Source organism: Phyllosticta citriasiana (assembly GCF_038021145.1).
Source record: "Phyllosticta citriasiana strain CBS 120426 chromosome Unknown IWZ02scaffold_1, whole genome shotgun sequence".
Classification (NCBI taxonomy): domain Eukaryota; kingdom Fungi; phylum Ascomycota; class Dothideomycetes; order Botryosphaeriales; family Phyllostictaceae; genus Phyllosticta; species Phyllosticta citriasiana.
The window spans coordinates 2,667,660-2,681,494 of record NW_027117278.1 but is presented as its reverse complement, the minus strand read 5'-3'; the positions used below and the strand labels follow the sequence as shown (position 1 = coordinate 2,681,494).

Here is a 13,835-nt window from a genome sequence, read left to right as displayed (position 1 = left end):
CCACCTCCCGTCCCCGCCCACCTGCCGGCGAACGAGAGCCGTCCAACGTCATCGGCTCATCACGTGTTGCTGCCCTGAATAACCACCAAGGACTTCCCCGGTCTCAGTGAGCGCTAACCAATGCCGTGAACAGCCTTAGCCTGACCCGGGCCCTGCCTGAGATTCTTACCTATCCTTTCAACCTACAACAAACAATCGCTCGCGCCCACGCCGACTGCTTCAGCTCTCTATGCGGCTGCTGGCCATCGCTGCATCGTCCGCCTAAAATCCTCAGGTCGTGCGCCGCGTCCCACCGAAAGAACCGCCGATCACCTCTCTACCGCCATGTCCCAATCGAAACCCAAGTCGTCGCGCAAGTCGGGCGCTTCGCATCGCTCGACTCTGTCTGTTCAAAAGACGGAAATCAAGATCAACGTCTACGACCTTCTACCTGTGAGCTTCCTCCTGCCGCAGCACGCCTCGTTGATCAATCTACGAGCATCAATGCGCTGCTTTGGCCTTTCCTATTTCAGAAGAAAGATCGACTAATTGCCCTGCAGCCCGGCAAGGTCTCTTCTGTCCTGTGGACCTTGGGTAGCGGTCTGCTACACTCTGGAGTGGTCATCAAAGACAAAGAGTACGCATACGGCGGCCATGATCGCCGTGGTATGACAGGAGTCTATTGGACAAGGTCGGCGCTAGCCTCTCAACGTCTTTGCCAGCTGAGACAAAATTGACTTTGCTCTAGGCCGCGTGTTGAACCACCAGGCGGAACATTTAGATGCGAAGTATTGCAAGGCTTCTCATTCCTGTCAGAGGAGGAATTGACGGCTGTCATCAAAGATGCAAGTTTGCTGCACTTGCGCCATGTATCATTGCTGACGTCGCAACAGGCCTCTGAAAAATTCCAAGGCGCAGCCTACAACCTTCTCACATTCAACTGCAATCACTTCACTTCGTATCTGTGCGAGGCTTTGACAGCAAAACCTGCGCCTCGCTGGCTTAACCGCGCTGCCGCCATTGGCGTGGCTCTTCCATGTGTCGTACCGCGAGAGTGGATTGCTCCGCCGGACCACGACACAGCAGACGGTGAGCTTCTGGATGAAGACGAGCATGATGAACGTGCAGCCATGCTGCGCAGGAGTCAATCGTCTAGCTGTCGAAGTAGTACTTTGCATTTGGCTACCAGTAAATCACAGGAACATCAGGGATACTATACCGACCGAGAGACAAGCCAGGATAGGAGCCGGACTAGTAGCAGCACCCCTGGAGGTAGACGCTCATTGACGTCGGGGCCATGGACCGGATCTGAGAGAATGCTTGCCAATGGGAGAGATACCAGTGGGCGGCAAATGCCACCCAGCGAAATGGCACCGGTACCAACTAAAGGCCAGGTCCTATAACCTCTCAACACCCTCCACCATGACCCGATTTCTACCCTACATACTACCTCGATCGGAAGCCTGTCTGTATACTCTGCTTGTCCCTATTTCTTGTTCGAGAAAACTTCAATCATGGGGTACGGTGCATCAGGGACGCCTGTGGATTATCTCTGCGAATACCTCGGAGCACTTCTATACAGCTCCCAGCATGTCGAGACTACTATGGTCTGTACATGAGGAACGATGAACACGATAGATATGGTGTAGAGCGCCTGGGGGATATGAAGCATTTGCATTTTAGCTTTCAGAGACGTGCTACAACGGAAAGTCTGGCGTCTAGGTTTTGTATTTAGAGCCCAATCGTACCATTTATGTCGCATCATGCCGTTACGCTCTTGATAATTTTTCGTGGCCACGCCCAACACCAATGCTTTCGCCGCTCCGCCCTTCCCGCATCCTGACCTGGTATTCCCCCAGCTCAGCCGCAAGATTAACCCAATCTCCTTGGCTTCTTGCTCCTAGTGCCTCCAAACTTCAACTTGGTCGCGTCCGACACCTTGATAATTTTTGGCCGGATAGGTATTCCCTCGCTGCCCATGACGACCTTTCTGACAGCTTCCCTACCCTCACCAAACCCTCGGAAAACAAGTTCGATTTCGCGGATTTCGACCAGCAGGCCTCTTTCCTGGATTTGGGTGAGCACCCAGGAGCCGAGCTGGTATGCAGCGTCGAAGGAGCTGCGTTGATGCTTGCGGAAGCCCAAGTTGCCCGTGGCGACGCTGATGAGGGGGTTGCGCTCGGGCGTGGTGAGGGTTATGTGCGTGTTGTGCTTCGAGCAAAAGACGTGCAAGTGGTGTGGCTCGGGTGGTTTTTCTTTTCCGTAGAGCGGCCTCATGAGGCCTGGTTGGTTGAACTTGCCCCCGACGACATTATCCATGTACTTGGAAGTTTCATACTGAGGACGACGTGCTAAGTCGCTTGTGAGGTTGCCAATTGAGGCCTTGGCTTCGTTGAACGGGTCGAGCGGGTGGCGGGATTGAAGTGCGCGAGCGGTGGTGGAAAGCTGCTTGTGCACGGAGAGAGGCGCCGTGGTGGCCTTGGATGTGCGCCATACTGGAGGTGTTGCTCGGCTGAGGCGATTGAAGACCCGCAGGCCTTCTCGTGGCGTGGATTGCATAGTACAGGGCGTTGATTGAAGAGTGTCGCAATGGATTGAACTAGTCCGGGTGCATGCGACTGGTCGAGCGCGCTGCTGTCGGGAAATATTCGGCTAGTAGGGCAGGGTTTAGTTTTACTTCACCTCCGGCCCGGCCTTTGCGACGACCTAGATCGTCCAACTTTGAACGCCGCTCAACAAATTCCTAATTTGCTCTCTTTAAATGCGCTTCGGCACTCTCATGCGCCTCTCAAATCCTAAGTTGCATCCCAGTACTTCAATTATGAAGGCTTTTGCCGGCAGCGCTGTTGGCGCGCGGGTTAGAGGATTTGCCCGCGGTTCATTGCCGGCTTCATCACAGATTTCAGCTTACCCCCGGGCTGCGTCTCGCCGACAGCTATCTTCTGCAGTATCAGTATCGCAACGCTCCAGCTTCCTTCGTCAATCTTCATCTCCATCCTCGATACCCTTTCTACGATCCCGCCTCGAGCCACAAGACATCCTCCGATCATCTGCGCTCTACGCAAGACATTTTCACGCAGGCTCCCAACTGAATCAAAAGCAAAAGACCAAGGAGTCGGCCTCGCCATCTGAGGACAACGCCAAGGCTGAAAATCCAAAGGAAGAGAAGAAGGAGAGCTCTGAGGAGAGCTCCGAGGGCAGCGAGAAGAAAGCCGAGGGCCAGGGCGAAGGTGAAGGAGAAGGGTCAGACAAGAAAAATAAGGACGACGCTCCTCCACCTCCACCTCCGCCACATGGTGACAAGACGCCCTGGCAAGTCTTTACGGAAACTCTGAAGAGCGAATTCAAAGCCTCGAAGGAGTGGAACGAGTCGACAAAACAACTTGCTGCTGGCGTCGAAGACTTTACGCAAAATGAGAACGTCAAGCGCGCGCGATCAGCGTACTCCAAGGCAACCGAGACTGCATCCAGTACTACTGCAAAGGTCCTGAAAACTACGGGATCTGCTATTGGACAAAGTGCGGCGTGGACTTGGGACACTGTTCCGGTCAAGGTCATTCGGAAGGGTGCAAACGCCACGGGGAAAGGTCTGGAGAAAATCACCAGGCCTGTAAGAGAGACTGAAGCGTACAAGAACGTCAAGGACGTGATTGACGATGGGAGCTCTTCAAGATACGGTGGATGGGTAGAGAAGGAGGAGAGACGGAAGAAAAGGGAGGAACGTGAGCGGAAGAGCGGAAAACCCAGGACTCTGGAGAAGATGGAGGAAGATCCCAAGTGCGTTTATTCCTGATCTTAATCATGCTGAACGATGGAGCTAACTAGATTACAGCGCAGGAACCAACGTCACCCTCCACAAGGATGCTGCCTGGAAAGAATCCTGGCGTGACTTCCGTGAAAATAGCCGTCTTATGCAGTCCGTTTTCGCCATGAAGTCCACTTACCGCGAATCGGAGAACCCTCTGATCAGCACCGCACGCTCCATTTCCGACAGCATCGCTGGTTTCTTTGCCGAGAACGAGACGGCTATGGTCATCAAGAAGTTCAAGGAAATGGACCCAACCTTCCAGCTCGAGCCTTTCCTGACAGAGATGCGCGAGTACATCCTCCCAGAAGTTTTGGACGCCTACGTCAAGGGCGATATTGAGGTTCTCAAGCTCTGGTTGAGCGCAGCTCAGTACCAAGTTTATGCTGCTCTGATGCAACAATACACCACGGCCGGCATGAAGTCGGACGGTCGCATTCTCGACATCCGCAACGTGGAGATTTTGAATGCACGTCTGTTGGACCCCGGTGAGATTCCCGTCTTCATCGTCACCTGCAGGACGCAAGAAGTCCACACTTTCAAGAACGCCAAGACGGGCGAGCTAGCAGCTGGAATGGAAGACAAGGTCCAACAAGTGACGTACGCAATCGGCGTCACGAGAATCCCGGAGGATGTCAACAACCCCGAGACACGCGGATGGCGGTTGATTGAGCTCCAGAAGAGCGCCAGGGAGTACATCTAAACAAGTAAGCGGACTACAACCTTGTCCATGGTTTCCACTCTTCCTGCTTCACAACGAGGCCTATGCCGAGTCATTTCACCGACCCTGCTCTTATTCTCTGCTCAAATTAAAATCTGGGTGCTTTATGATGCCTCTCCACACGAGTTGGCGTCCCGTTGCGACGAGGTGGCATTTTTCCGGCGTATGAAAAACAAAAGTCGTTTGTACCATATACCAAGCGCCCCTTCATCTTTCTTCTCGTTTCCTGCGGCCGGTATAGACGTGTGGACGGATCTCTTTTGATGTTATGATGGCGCAGGAAAAGCGCTCCACTCACCCCACTCATGTACAGTATTGCTGGTTGGACTTTTGGGACTATTTCATGGCTGGAGACACTTGGTCCATGTCGAAAGGTAGCACTTTGACGAATAATTGCCTTGAAAGACTCATGTTCACGATGTCTTGTTCTTCTTGCTTCGTGCACACTCGAAGTTGAGTACAGGCCTCACGCAGAGCATCCCGGTGCATGCCCTCGTACCATGGTGCCCGGGCCAGACCCTATGACGTACGATGCGGGGCCCCGCAGCCGAGTCGGCAAGCCGAACGGGTAGATCGGCATCTTTATTCCAACACCACACCTCACGCACCCGGCTTGACAGCAAGGATTACATCCATGTTGATCTCGTTGTTGAAGTTGACCATGCTGCTCCCCGGGCATTCTCTCCTCAACCCTCTCAATCGACCTCCATGATGCCGCTGCCACTAAGTTGCGCCGTCCTGGTCGTCGGCACCGGCAACGCCGGTCTGAGCGCCGCCATCTCTGCTGCTCAACATCTACGCTCTTTTGATCTAGTTTTGGACTCTGATAAGTATCGCGTTGTCGTCATTGACAAGTGTCCGCCCGCTTGTGCTGGTGGCAATACGTATTTCACCGCAGGCGCGTACCGCACCGCGCACGAAGGTCTCGACGCGCTGCTACCCATCGTTAACAACGTCGCCCCATCTTCGAGCGAGAGGAGACCCAGCAATGACGGATCCTGGAGCTCCATCACCATCCCAAGTGCCTCACAGATCGATCTTCCTCCATACTCCACCGCAGCCTTCCACGCCGACCTCATGCGCGTCACGCAGGGGCGCTGCGATCCAGATCTCGCCCGCATCCTCGTCTCCGACAGCTGGCCCGCAGTTGCATGGCTCGCAGCCCTTGGCGTACGTTTCCAACTCAGCTACAACCGGCAAGCCTACCTCGTCGACGGCCGCCACAAATTCTGGGGCGGGCTAGCCCTGAAGACCGAGGACGGCGGGAAGGGACTGGTGCAGGACCTGCTGAACGCAGCAAAGAGGCATTGCATAGAGATCGTGTACGAAGCCGCTCTGCAGCAGCTAGCCAAGGACGATGGCACCGGCGCTATTGTAGGCGCGGTCGTGCGGCACGAAAGCCACGACGTCCTCATCAAAGCCGACGCCGTCGTTCTCGCTGCCGGCGGCTTCGAGGCAAACCCGCGCATGCGCGCGCAGTACCTCGGGCCTGGATGGGACGTCGCGCTCGTGCGGGGGACGCCGTACAACACGGGCGAGGCGCTCGAAATCGCCATGCGCGACGCGGGCGCGAAGCAGGCGGGCAACTGGTCTGGATGCCATTCCGTAGCCTGGGACGCGCATGCACCGCCTAATGGCGGCGATCGCGATGTGACCAACGAGTTCACCAAGTCAGCGTATCCACTGGGCCTCATGGTGAATGTTGAGGGGAAGAGGTTTGTGGATGAAGGCGTGGATTTTAGGAATCATACGTATGCGCGGTTTGGCAGGGCCATATTGAAGCAACCGGACGGCGTGGCGTTTCAGGTTTGGGATGCGAGGACGAGTGCGATGTTGAGGGAGGAAGAGTATCGGGATGAGATCGTCAAGAAGATCACGGCGACTTCACTAGAGGAGTTGGCGCAAAAGTGTGCTGAAGAGGGCTTGTCGAGCCCAGACAGCTTTGTGCGGACTGTCGAGCGGTACAACGACCCGGTGTACGCTCATCGCAAGTACTTGCGTCCTGGAGAAGCCACTGGACGCACATCTGTAGCACCGTCACCCTCGCGGCCTCCTGAAGCTTCCTCATGGCTTTCAAGGGCCTCTGCGCAACATAATTAGTTGCTCCTTCGGCGACACCGGCAAGAGATGACAAGCAAATGACCTTCGCGGATGCTACATGTACTTGCATCGGTCCTCCTCTTTCATCTTTTTGTCGGAAGTCACGCCGCAGTTCTTGCATGTCGCATATCGCCGGGCCTTGCATTTGCGTTGATTGCCAAATATGCTGTCATATGAATCCTCCGCGTCGGTCCAATCCTCGTCCATCAGCAGCTCGTCTTCGAAAAGTGACGTTGCCGTCTGCGACCGGCGGCAGACCGTGAGGATGGCCGAGCGCAACACCTCTTTGGATGCGTTGTTCAGTACGTACTCAAAGTATGGTGATGCCATAAAGGAGAGTGGACTGGAGTGGGAGTGTGCGGCGCAGAGAGAGAGAGAGAGAGAGCTTGATTGATGTTTCGATGCAGAAGTTTGGCTGAAGATGGTGGATTTGGAGTGAAGAAGGCGGGCCTTCCATGAGGGAGTCTCGACGCGCACGCGCTTTCCTCAACAATGCCAAAAACCTGAGGTGACGACATGGAGGTACAGATCCTTACTGCGACCATGCAAAAGGTTAATTTCAATACAGGACAGTCGACCAACGTGGACGATGAAGATCTAAGACTTGTTTATTCCCATCTGGAGACCACCTTCCGACCCTTACGACGCATACTTCCAGCTGTTCCAATTTGACGCCGAACCCTGGGTCTGCAAGCAAATCCCTTGAAGCCCATTGGACCGAGACTGGATTTCTCGTCATTGACGCAAGCCTTGTTGGATTGCGGCTATTTACTGCCAAAAAACCGAGAAGGCCTATTAGGAATTCACGGGCAAACAGATGACGACTTACGCTGCTGCTCATTTTCCGAAACTTTCGACTGCTCGTGGTCCTCGGCACTTCCTGGGTCCCGCTTGAGCCTGCTCTCGTTGAGCGACTGCAGTGTCGGACTCCTCTTTCCTGTCGCCACTTTCTCCTGCGTCGTTGCGAGCTCTTCTTCCTTGCACATCTTCAACACCCACTCCATGCTTTCATTTAGAGCTTTCTCCTGCTTGCTTGTAAGCTTGTCTTCCTTGAGCGACTTTGAAAGAGAATCGTTGTTCTCCGTTGGCACCTTGTCCTGCTCGCTTGCGGCTCGAGCTTTGATGGCTTCCAGCTCATCCAGGATCAATTTCCCAACGCCTGGAACTTTGTCGCACACGGTGACGAGTGCCTCTTCCAGGTGCTAGCGATCTGCGTTGCTGATGATGAAGAGGAAATGAAAGTTGAGTTGAGGAGTGAAAACTGAGGTTGGAGTTCAATTCGGGCACGACTGCTTAACTTCACAGATCTTGGCCTGAAGAAAAAATGAAATCAGAAGACGTGGAAGACGTACTCCGTCTGCCATCAAGACTGGCTTTAAGCGGAAATGGTCCAAAGCGTCGCTAACATATTCAATCTTGAGTACAACAAAGTAGACATACAAGATGCTGAGGATTTGATAAGTCGTAAAGTTGCGTAAAGGAATCGCCACTGTCCATCTCCGGTCCAAGGAATTTTGCTGCTCTGGTCTCACATGATGCAACAAACAGCAATATCATCATGCCTAGTTGTGTCTCTTCACGATTCTCGGCCTGTAATGTTCGTCGTCCTTGTGTGGTCCGGTCTTGCAGCTTTCTGAGTCGCCCTCCCCCTCGCAGCAAGAGTAGACATATCCATCAGGGTATTTCTCTCTCCATCGGCGTCAATCGTGCGATCAAACCAGAATTCCTTGTACACAGCAAGATCGCCCGCGGTCTGACCAGCGATTACGGCATTAGACATTTCTCAGCTTTACCGTCGTGGTATTCACAAGCATCCTTCTCATTTTCTGTCACATCGGACTCCACGCGACAGCGTAGACACACTGTCTATCTAGGGCGTTTGCGCGTTTTCCCTTCAACGTCTTGTCCCTTTTCTTCGGGGGAGGATTTATTCACCAGAAGATAGTTTTCGACCAAACCTTTTACAACCTCTGAATCAGAGCAAAAGCATGTATTGAAGTCGGTTCAGACCGGCAGAGTATCGCTTTTTTGAGGGCTTCACTGGCCATCCTGTGGACAAGCGTGCAGGACCGAATTGGAGTGGAATGGAAGAGATGATTGGAGGAAGGAAACGAGTTTTTAAGGTGTTCGGGTGTCAATCATATGGGGTTAGCGAAGCGAGGTTAGCCTATCCAGTCACGATGTTGAATTTGACCGCTTATCCAGGAGCGCAACCGCTTTCAAACCACAGCTAGTCCCGATCCTTGGTTGACAACTGTATCCCGCATATCCAATGGCTTCAGACATGACATATGAGCTTTGAAGGAAGGTCTGAAATACCCAGGAAACTGCTATGCGCTTCACTAATACATATCCAACGCAATCCAACACCTTCGGCCAGTCTCATGGAGTGGTAGAGGGCAGTAACCGCTTCTACTCAATCTTCTCTCCATCTCTGGCATGTGTTGCACGTCTTCCTCGTGTTCTCCCATCTCACAACTGTCATCGTCTGCGCGACTGCGGCAGCAAGACCACTTGAACTTGTCGGGATGATTCTCTATCGCGTCATTCGTGGTGTGGTCTTGGTGGAAGAACTCGTCATTAAGAAAGAAGTCATCGACGAGTTCCACTTCACCTACCGTCTCATTAGTATCAAGTCGGCAAACGCATTTTCCTACTGTCCTTTACCAACCAGGGTGGTGTTCGCACGCCTCCTTATCATTCTCCGTACCGTCGTACTCTTCGCGGCAATTCAGGCACACCGTATACCTGGGGAACTAGCGCTTCTTCCCCTGTGTTGTGGTCTCTGTTGCGAGGAGCTGCTTTTCGGCCAACGCATCGGCAACTTCTGATTTCCGACCCGTCCATTTGAGCACTTTTTGGAGTCGTTCGAGATCAGCGAGATCTATGGCCTGAACAAGAGCCTCGCTTGTCATGTTTGGATGAGCGAGCGGAGTCGAAGGAGTCAATTAAGAGAATACGGTAGGAGAAAGAGGAACGAGGAGACTGTCCAAGTGAAAGACGCCTTGTCGACGCGTTTGAGTGTCGATCATCCGGGGATGGCGAAGCGAGAGGCGCCTAATGACAGGTCGCCCACATCGGTTGTCGTGCATGCAGAGCCCGGGACTTCTTCCGAGGGCGTGCGCTCACAATTCCAAGACAGCTTCTTTGCTGAACACAGAAGACAAAATTCGAAAATGAAACCACTAAGGCCTTGTTTGAAGAAAAGCCTTAGATGGTCTTCACCAAGCGATTATAACTACGATAGACGCGATACATGCCCATTGTCCTGGTCTCACCACGTCAGTGGAGTGCAGTAGTCGTGGCTTCCACTTAGATCTCTTTGTCAGTTCCGGCCGATAGTCCTCGTCTTCCTTGTGTCTTCCGACCTGACAACCTTCTGATTTGGCATCCCCCTGACAACATTCATACCTATAACCATCTGGAGGAAATCCTCTTTCAAGAAATCGTCCTCAGCCGGGTCGCCGTGGTAGCTGTCATGGCACACATCATCCCCAAAATCAGAAAGGGTCTCAAGTTCGCCTGCGTCACTTTAGTCAGCCTTTGGTCCACGTATTGTTGATGCAATCCACCACTGCGTTCTCTACGTGGCTTCCTGAAAACAACAGTCTGAGAAGTACCATTGTGGTATACGCAAGCCTCGTGCTCATGTTGCTTGAAATCGAGTTCCTGTCGGAACTGCCGACAAATCGCATGTCGGGAACGCTTTTTCCCTTGCTGGACAGCGCCGCTTGCATTTCCGGGGGACTCTTTGTCACTGCACGGCTCCGAGGTCAGGAGTTGCTCTTCAACCAAGGCTTTCGTCGCGTCCAACTTCTCGCGCATTTCTTTGAGGACCGCTTGGAGTCTTTCGAGGTCTGCACAATCTGTCAGGAGTTTGGTGTAACAAAACCAAGCAGCTCGCCGTCTCTCTCCCAGTCGCGGCGGCCCCCTTGCATCTCAACAGTAGCAGGACTCATACGACTGTTGCGCGCAATCAGGCGATTACGGATGAGTGCAGAACGGCTTATGGAGTCGGCACTTACTCACCTGGTTAGGAGAATATATATAGACAACAGTTAGTTTAAACGAATGGAGCTTCAGTTCTCACTCTACACTTTGTCACAATCGATTGCTTGGGCCAGAGTGTCGACCACCATCTTGACAAAGGCGAAAGCGCTCGTGAAGATGTGGCGACTGGCTGGAGAAACAAATATTCTGGAACCATCTGGTTGAGTCTAACGCACGGAGCTTTGGCGCAAGTTGTGCCCAAAAAAATGTTCGTCAATCATTCTGCATCTGCGGCGCTTAGATCCCATGACCTCCTGGCGTGGTATCACTCGCTATTCAATGATGTCATACGTGTAAGAACCGAAAGCCGCTAAGCCGACCATCCAAGGGGTTTCCCAATTCGGCCTCTTTCGCCTTCACCCATTGTCTGTCAACATGCGTGTCTCCACTACAACCAATGACTCCAGCGGGATCATTGCAACAGCTCCACATCTCTTGCCCTTGTTTGTCGAGGACTGCAAAGTAGAGAACATTAGTAAAAGCGGAGCAGTGACTGGTATTACATACCAATTTGTCCATGGTGCCACCAACACTTGTTGTTCCACAACACGTCGTTCTCTTCTTCGCATCCAGCGCAGATCGCGAAGCGTTTGCGTTTTCCCTTGAGCTGAGCCACGCGCTCACACGCAATGATTGTTAGCTCAGTTTCGGCTCTCATTTGCTGTGTTTGGAACCCATAGGAGGCCTCACTGACGTTCCATTGTCTCCAACGACGCTGTCCTTCCACTCGTCGATTATGCGTTCTTCGTCCAGACACTCGCTCTCGCCAGTCGACGACGGGTCGGCAAATATTTCTTCATCGTTTATCCAGGCTCGTGGGAGATTCTCGACGTCAACGAGCATCAGTCTTTCTATCTTTGTGCGGGCTTCTGGCTCCAGCGCGTAAACAAACTTGAGGACCTGTCGGAGGCGAGCAGGAGTGGCCTCCTCAATGGCGTGCCGGACGACGTGAGAACTTTGGCGTCAGCCTGTTTATTCATGTTTCGTGTATTTCGCTTACGTAAGGGACCGGATGGTTGTCTAGAGGAGATGTATGAGAGAAAAAGGCAGAGATACGGTCGAGGACGCGACGCGGGAAGAAGACGCGTTGTGCAAATCTTGAACTTGCCCCGCGTGGCCGCTCCCGTGACACCAAGCTACACACAAAGTTCAGAATCCTGGGACTTGCAGCCAGAATCAATCAAACGGAAACCAATCCGTTCCGCTGCGATCGTGAGCATGACACCATGCCACCTGACTTCGAGTTTGCGATCGGGTCCCTCTCGATGGCTAACGAATGAGCATAGTACTCTTCACTGCTCTTATTCTCAGGTCGGTGTTCAGCGTCAACAACTTCCAATGAAAAAACGAGAGCAGGATGGGAGAATGATGGGAGATTATGTCAATTTCAGCCATTTTATTTAGCCCGGCTAATAAGGCAGCTTGAATCCCATCACTACACCCCTTACTGAGGCATAGCCTCTCATGTATGTAAAGGTTCAACATTAGAGACTGAGGTTAGAAAGCCAGAAGCTAGTTGAAAAAACAAGTTATAACCCGCCGACGCTGAATTCCAGCGGGAAAGGTGGAGCCTTTTGAAGTAAGCAAGGTGAGCAAGTACTGCTCGCAAAGTTCTCGTACGTAAAACCATATGCATTCAGATCGAAAGAAGTAGACGTCTCATACAATAGTGCGTTCTCGCCATAGCCCAGACTAGCGACACGCTGAGCAGACCGCTTTATTTGCTCTCAAAGCTCGACATCAGCGCGCGCACAGCACCCGTAAAGACGCACACGCTTTTTACCGCCTTCATTGCGAGAATCTATATGCCCGTCAGTTTGGCAACCCTCCGCCTCGTACTCTTGTTCACAACAAGTCCATTTGAAACTTTGAGGTCGGTTATCGAGGCTTTTCTTGGTCGTGATATGACCATTGTGTGTCTCACAGTACCGTCCCCAGTAGAGCTCGCTTTACTCAACGTCACCTGGTGAATGTAGATTAGTACTGTCTTTCCTAAGCGAGGTCATCCGCACCATTGTGACAGAGACAAGCCTCTTCGTCATTATCTCTGACATCGTACAGCTCCTCGCAGTTGTAGCAGATTGCCTCGCCATGAATGCGGTTCATGGTCACAAAAAGAGAGGGGACTGCGAAAGGAGTGAGCATATGGAACCATATCACCACCATGTAGCAAGTTCGTGGATTTGCGATTGAGCGACACCTGTTGCGTCGCAAATCGTATTAGCCGCGCCGATGATGGTTTAACATCTCGAGCTGGTGAACAGATATCGTAGGCAGTTTCGAGCAAGTTCGCAAAGAGACCCTTACAAAATGGCGCAAATTTCGCCACAAAACAGAAGACTCGATAATCATTGGACCACGCCTAACGAAAAATATGCTCTCAAGACAAACAGACAGTATCTAGACAAACTCAATGAGAAAGAAGAGACTTAACAAAAAGATGCAAGCACCGCGCTCGCCCACCGCCTCCGCCCTTGCAGTTGCACCACGTTCACCTGCATCATCTGAAACAGCAAAGAATGCAACAACCTCCGGCCGACGTTCGAAGTTGGAGCGCATTGGGACTGTCTGCTTCGGGCCAGGTGCAGTAGCAGCAAGCAAACCGACAACAAGCGCGGCCGGGTTACACGCGCGTCGATGTGACGCTGTGCCCCTGACCGCCCCGACAGCCACACCGCGCCTTTCGCGGCAGAGAGTGGTCAGAGGCGTCAGTGCTCCTGCGATTGCGAAGGTTGTAGCGGAAGTCCTGCGGCGCGTCTTCTTCGTGTCCGAACAGTGGTGCTGTGGCGTCTTATTCTCTCTTGATTTGGACGTCTGCTGGTGCGTTGACGTCAGCGTCATTTCTTAACAGCTGGAGAAAGTGTACGAACGGTAGTCGTGTTCGCAGGACTCAATGATTCCGGGAGGCGAGGAGGGCCACTCGCTCTTGACGTCTTCGGTGTCATGGTTTCCTGGTGCTGTACGCATTTAGGGGCGAAGAAGGATATTCCGCACCCCCTTCATCGGAGCATTCGCTTCCAGGCTCGTCGAGCCTAGGTCCTTCGCTGTTATAATCGCCAGCATACGATGAAGAGTCGCTGCTCGTCTTACTGGTGCTGCACAGCTGTCGATCAAGCTCGTCCGCCTTCCTCTGTTGACGCCTTAATTTGAACATCATGCATATCAGGAGAGCAACAGCCG

General features: G+C 52.8%; 5 protein-coding genes across 5 annotated transcripts; 4 read left to right on the top strand and 1 right to left on the bottom strand.

The window, feature by feature from the left end:
• Positions 1-18: 18 nt before the first annotated feature.
• IWZ02DRAFT_473127 (PPPDE putative peptidase domain-containing protein) lies at positions 19-1,382 on the top strand (the record flags this gene model as incomplete). The annotated part of the gene is made up of 5 exons (XM_066768981.1): positions 19-432; positions 540-670; positions 728-824; positions 873-1,122; positions 1,207-1,382. The coding sequence occupies exons 1-5, from the start codon at positions 325-327 to the stop codon at positions 1,380-1,382; spliced, it is 762 nt and encodes a 253-aa protein (XP_066627502.1). The 5' UTR covers positions 19-324.
• A 155-nt stretch (positions 1,383-1,537) lies between these two features.
• IWZ02DRAFT_30598 (mitochondrial 37S ribosomal protein uS11m) lies at positions 1,538-2,579 on the bottom strand. Its single transcript, XM_066763990.1, has one exon. It carries the CDS (start codon positions 2,536-2,538, stop codon positions 1,852-1,854), a length of 687 nt encoding a protein of 228 aa, XP_066627501.1. The 5' UTR covers positions 2,539-2,579; the 3' UTR covers positions 1,538-1,851.
• Positions 2,580-2,694: 115 nt separating this feature from the next.
• On the top strand, positions 2,695-4,924 carry IWZ02DRAFT_440633 (mitochondrial inner membrane translocase subunit TIM44). Its single transcript, XM_066766849.1, has 2 exons — positions 2,695-3,756; positions 3,812-4,924. Exons 1-2 carry the CDS (start codon positions 2,741-2,743, stop codon positions 4,485-4,487), a joined length of 1,692 nt encoding a protein of 563 aa, XP_066627500.1. The 5' UTR covers positions 2,695-2,740; the 3' UTR covers positions 4,488-4,924.
• A 200-nt stretch (positions 4,925-5,124) lies between these two features.
• On the top strand, positions 5,125-6,687 carry IWZ02DRAFT_30579 (putative extracellular 3-ketosteroid 1-dehydrogenase). Its single transcript, XM_066763989.1, has one exon. The coding sequence runs from the start codon at positions 5,214-5,216 to the stop codon at positions 6,603-6,605; it is 1,392 nt and encodes a 463-aa protein (XP_066627499.1). The 5' UTR covers positions 5,125-5,213; the 3' UTR covers positions 6,606-6,687.
• Positions 6,688-9,682: 2,995 nt separating this feature from the next.
• IWZ02DRAFT_440628 (uncharacterized protein) lies at positions 9,683-10,693 on the top strand. The gene has a single exon (XM_066766848.1). It carries the CDS (start codon positions 10,167-10,169, stop codon positions 10,665-10,667), a length of 501 nt encoding a protein of 166 aa, XP_066627498.1. The 5' UTR covers positions 9,683-10,166; the 3' UTR covers positions 10,668-10,693.
• Positions 10,694-13,835: the final 3,142 nt, after the last annotated feature.

Excerpts from the sequence above, each read along its gene's own strand:
- IWZ02DRAFT_30598 (XM_066763990.1), bottom strand. The coding sequence starts at position 2,538 with ATGCAATCCACGCCACGAGAAGGCCTGCGGGTCTTCAATCGCCTCAGC.
- IWZ02DRAFT_440633 (XM_066766849.1), top strand. The coding sequence starts at position 2,741 with ATGCGCTTCGGCACTCTCATGCGCCTCTCAAATCCTAAGTTGCATCCC. Across the intron at positions 3,757-3,811 it reads AAGATGGAGGAAGATCCCAA|CGCAGGAACCAACGTCACCC; the intron begins GTGCGTTTATTC and ends ACTAGATTACAG.
- IWZ02DRAFT_30579 (XM_066763989.1), top strand. The coding sequence starts at position 5,214 with ATGATGCCGCTGCCACTAAGTTGCGCCGTCCTGGTCGTCGGCACCGGC.
- IWZ02DRAFT_440628 (XM_066766848.1), top strand. The coding sequence starts at position 10,167 with ATGCAATCCACCACTGCGTTCTCTACGTGGCTTCCTGAAAACAACAGT.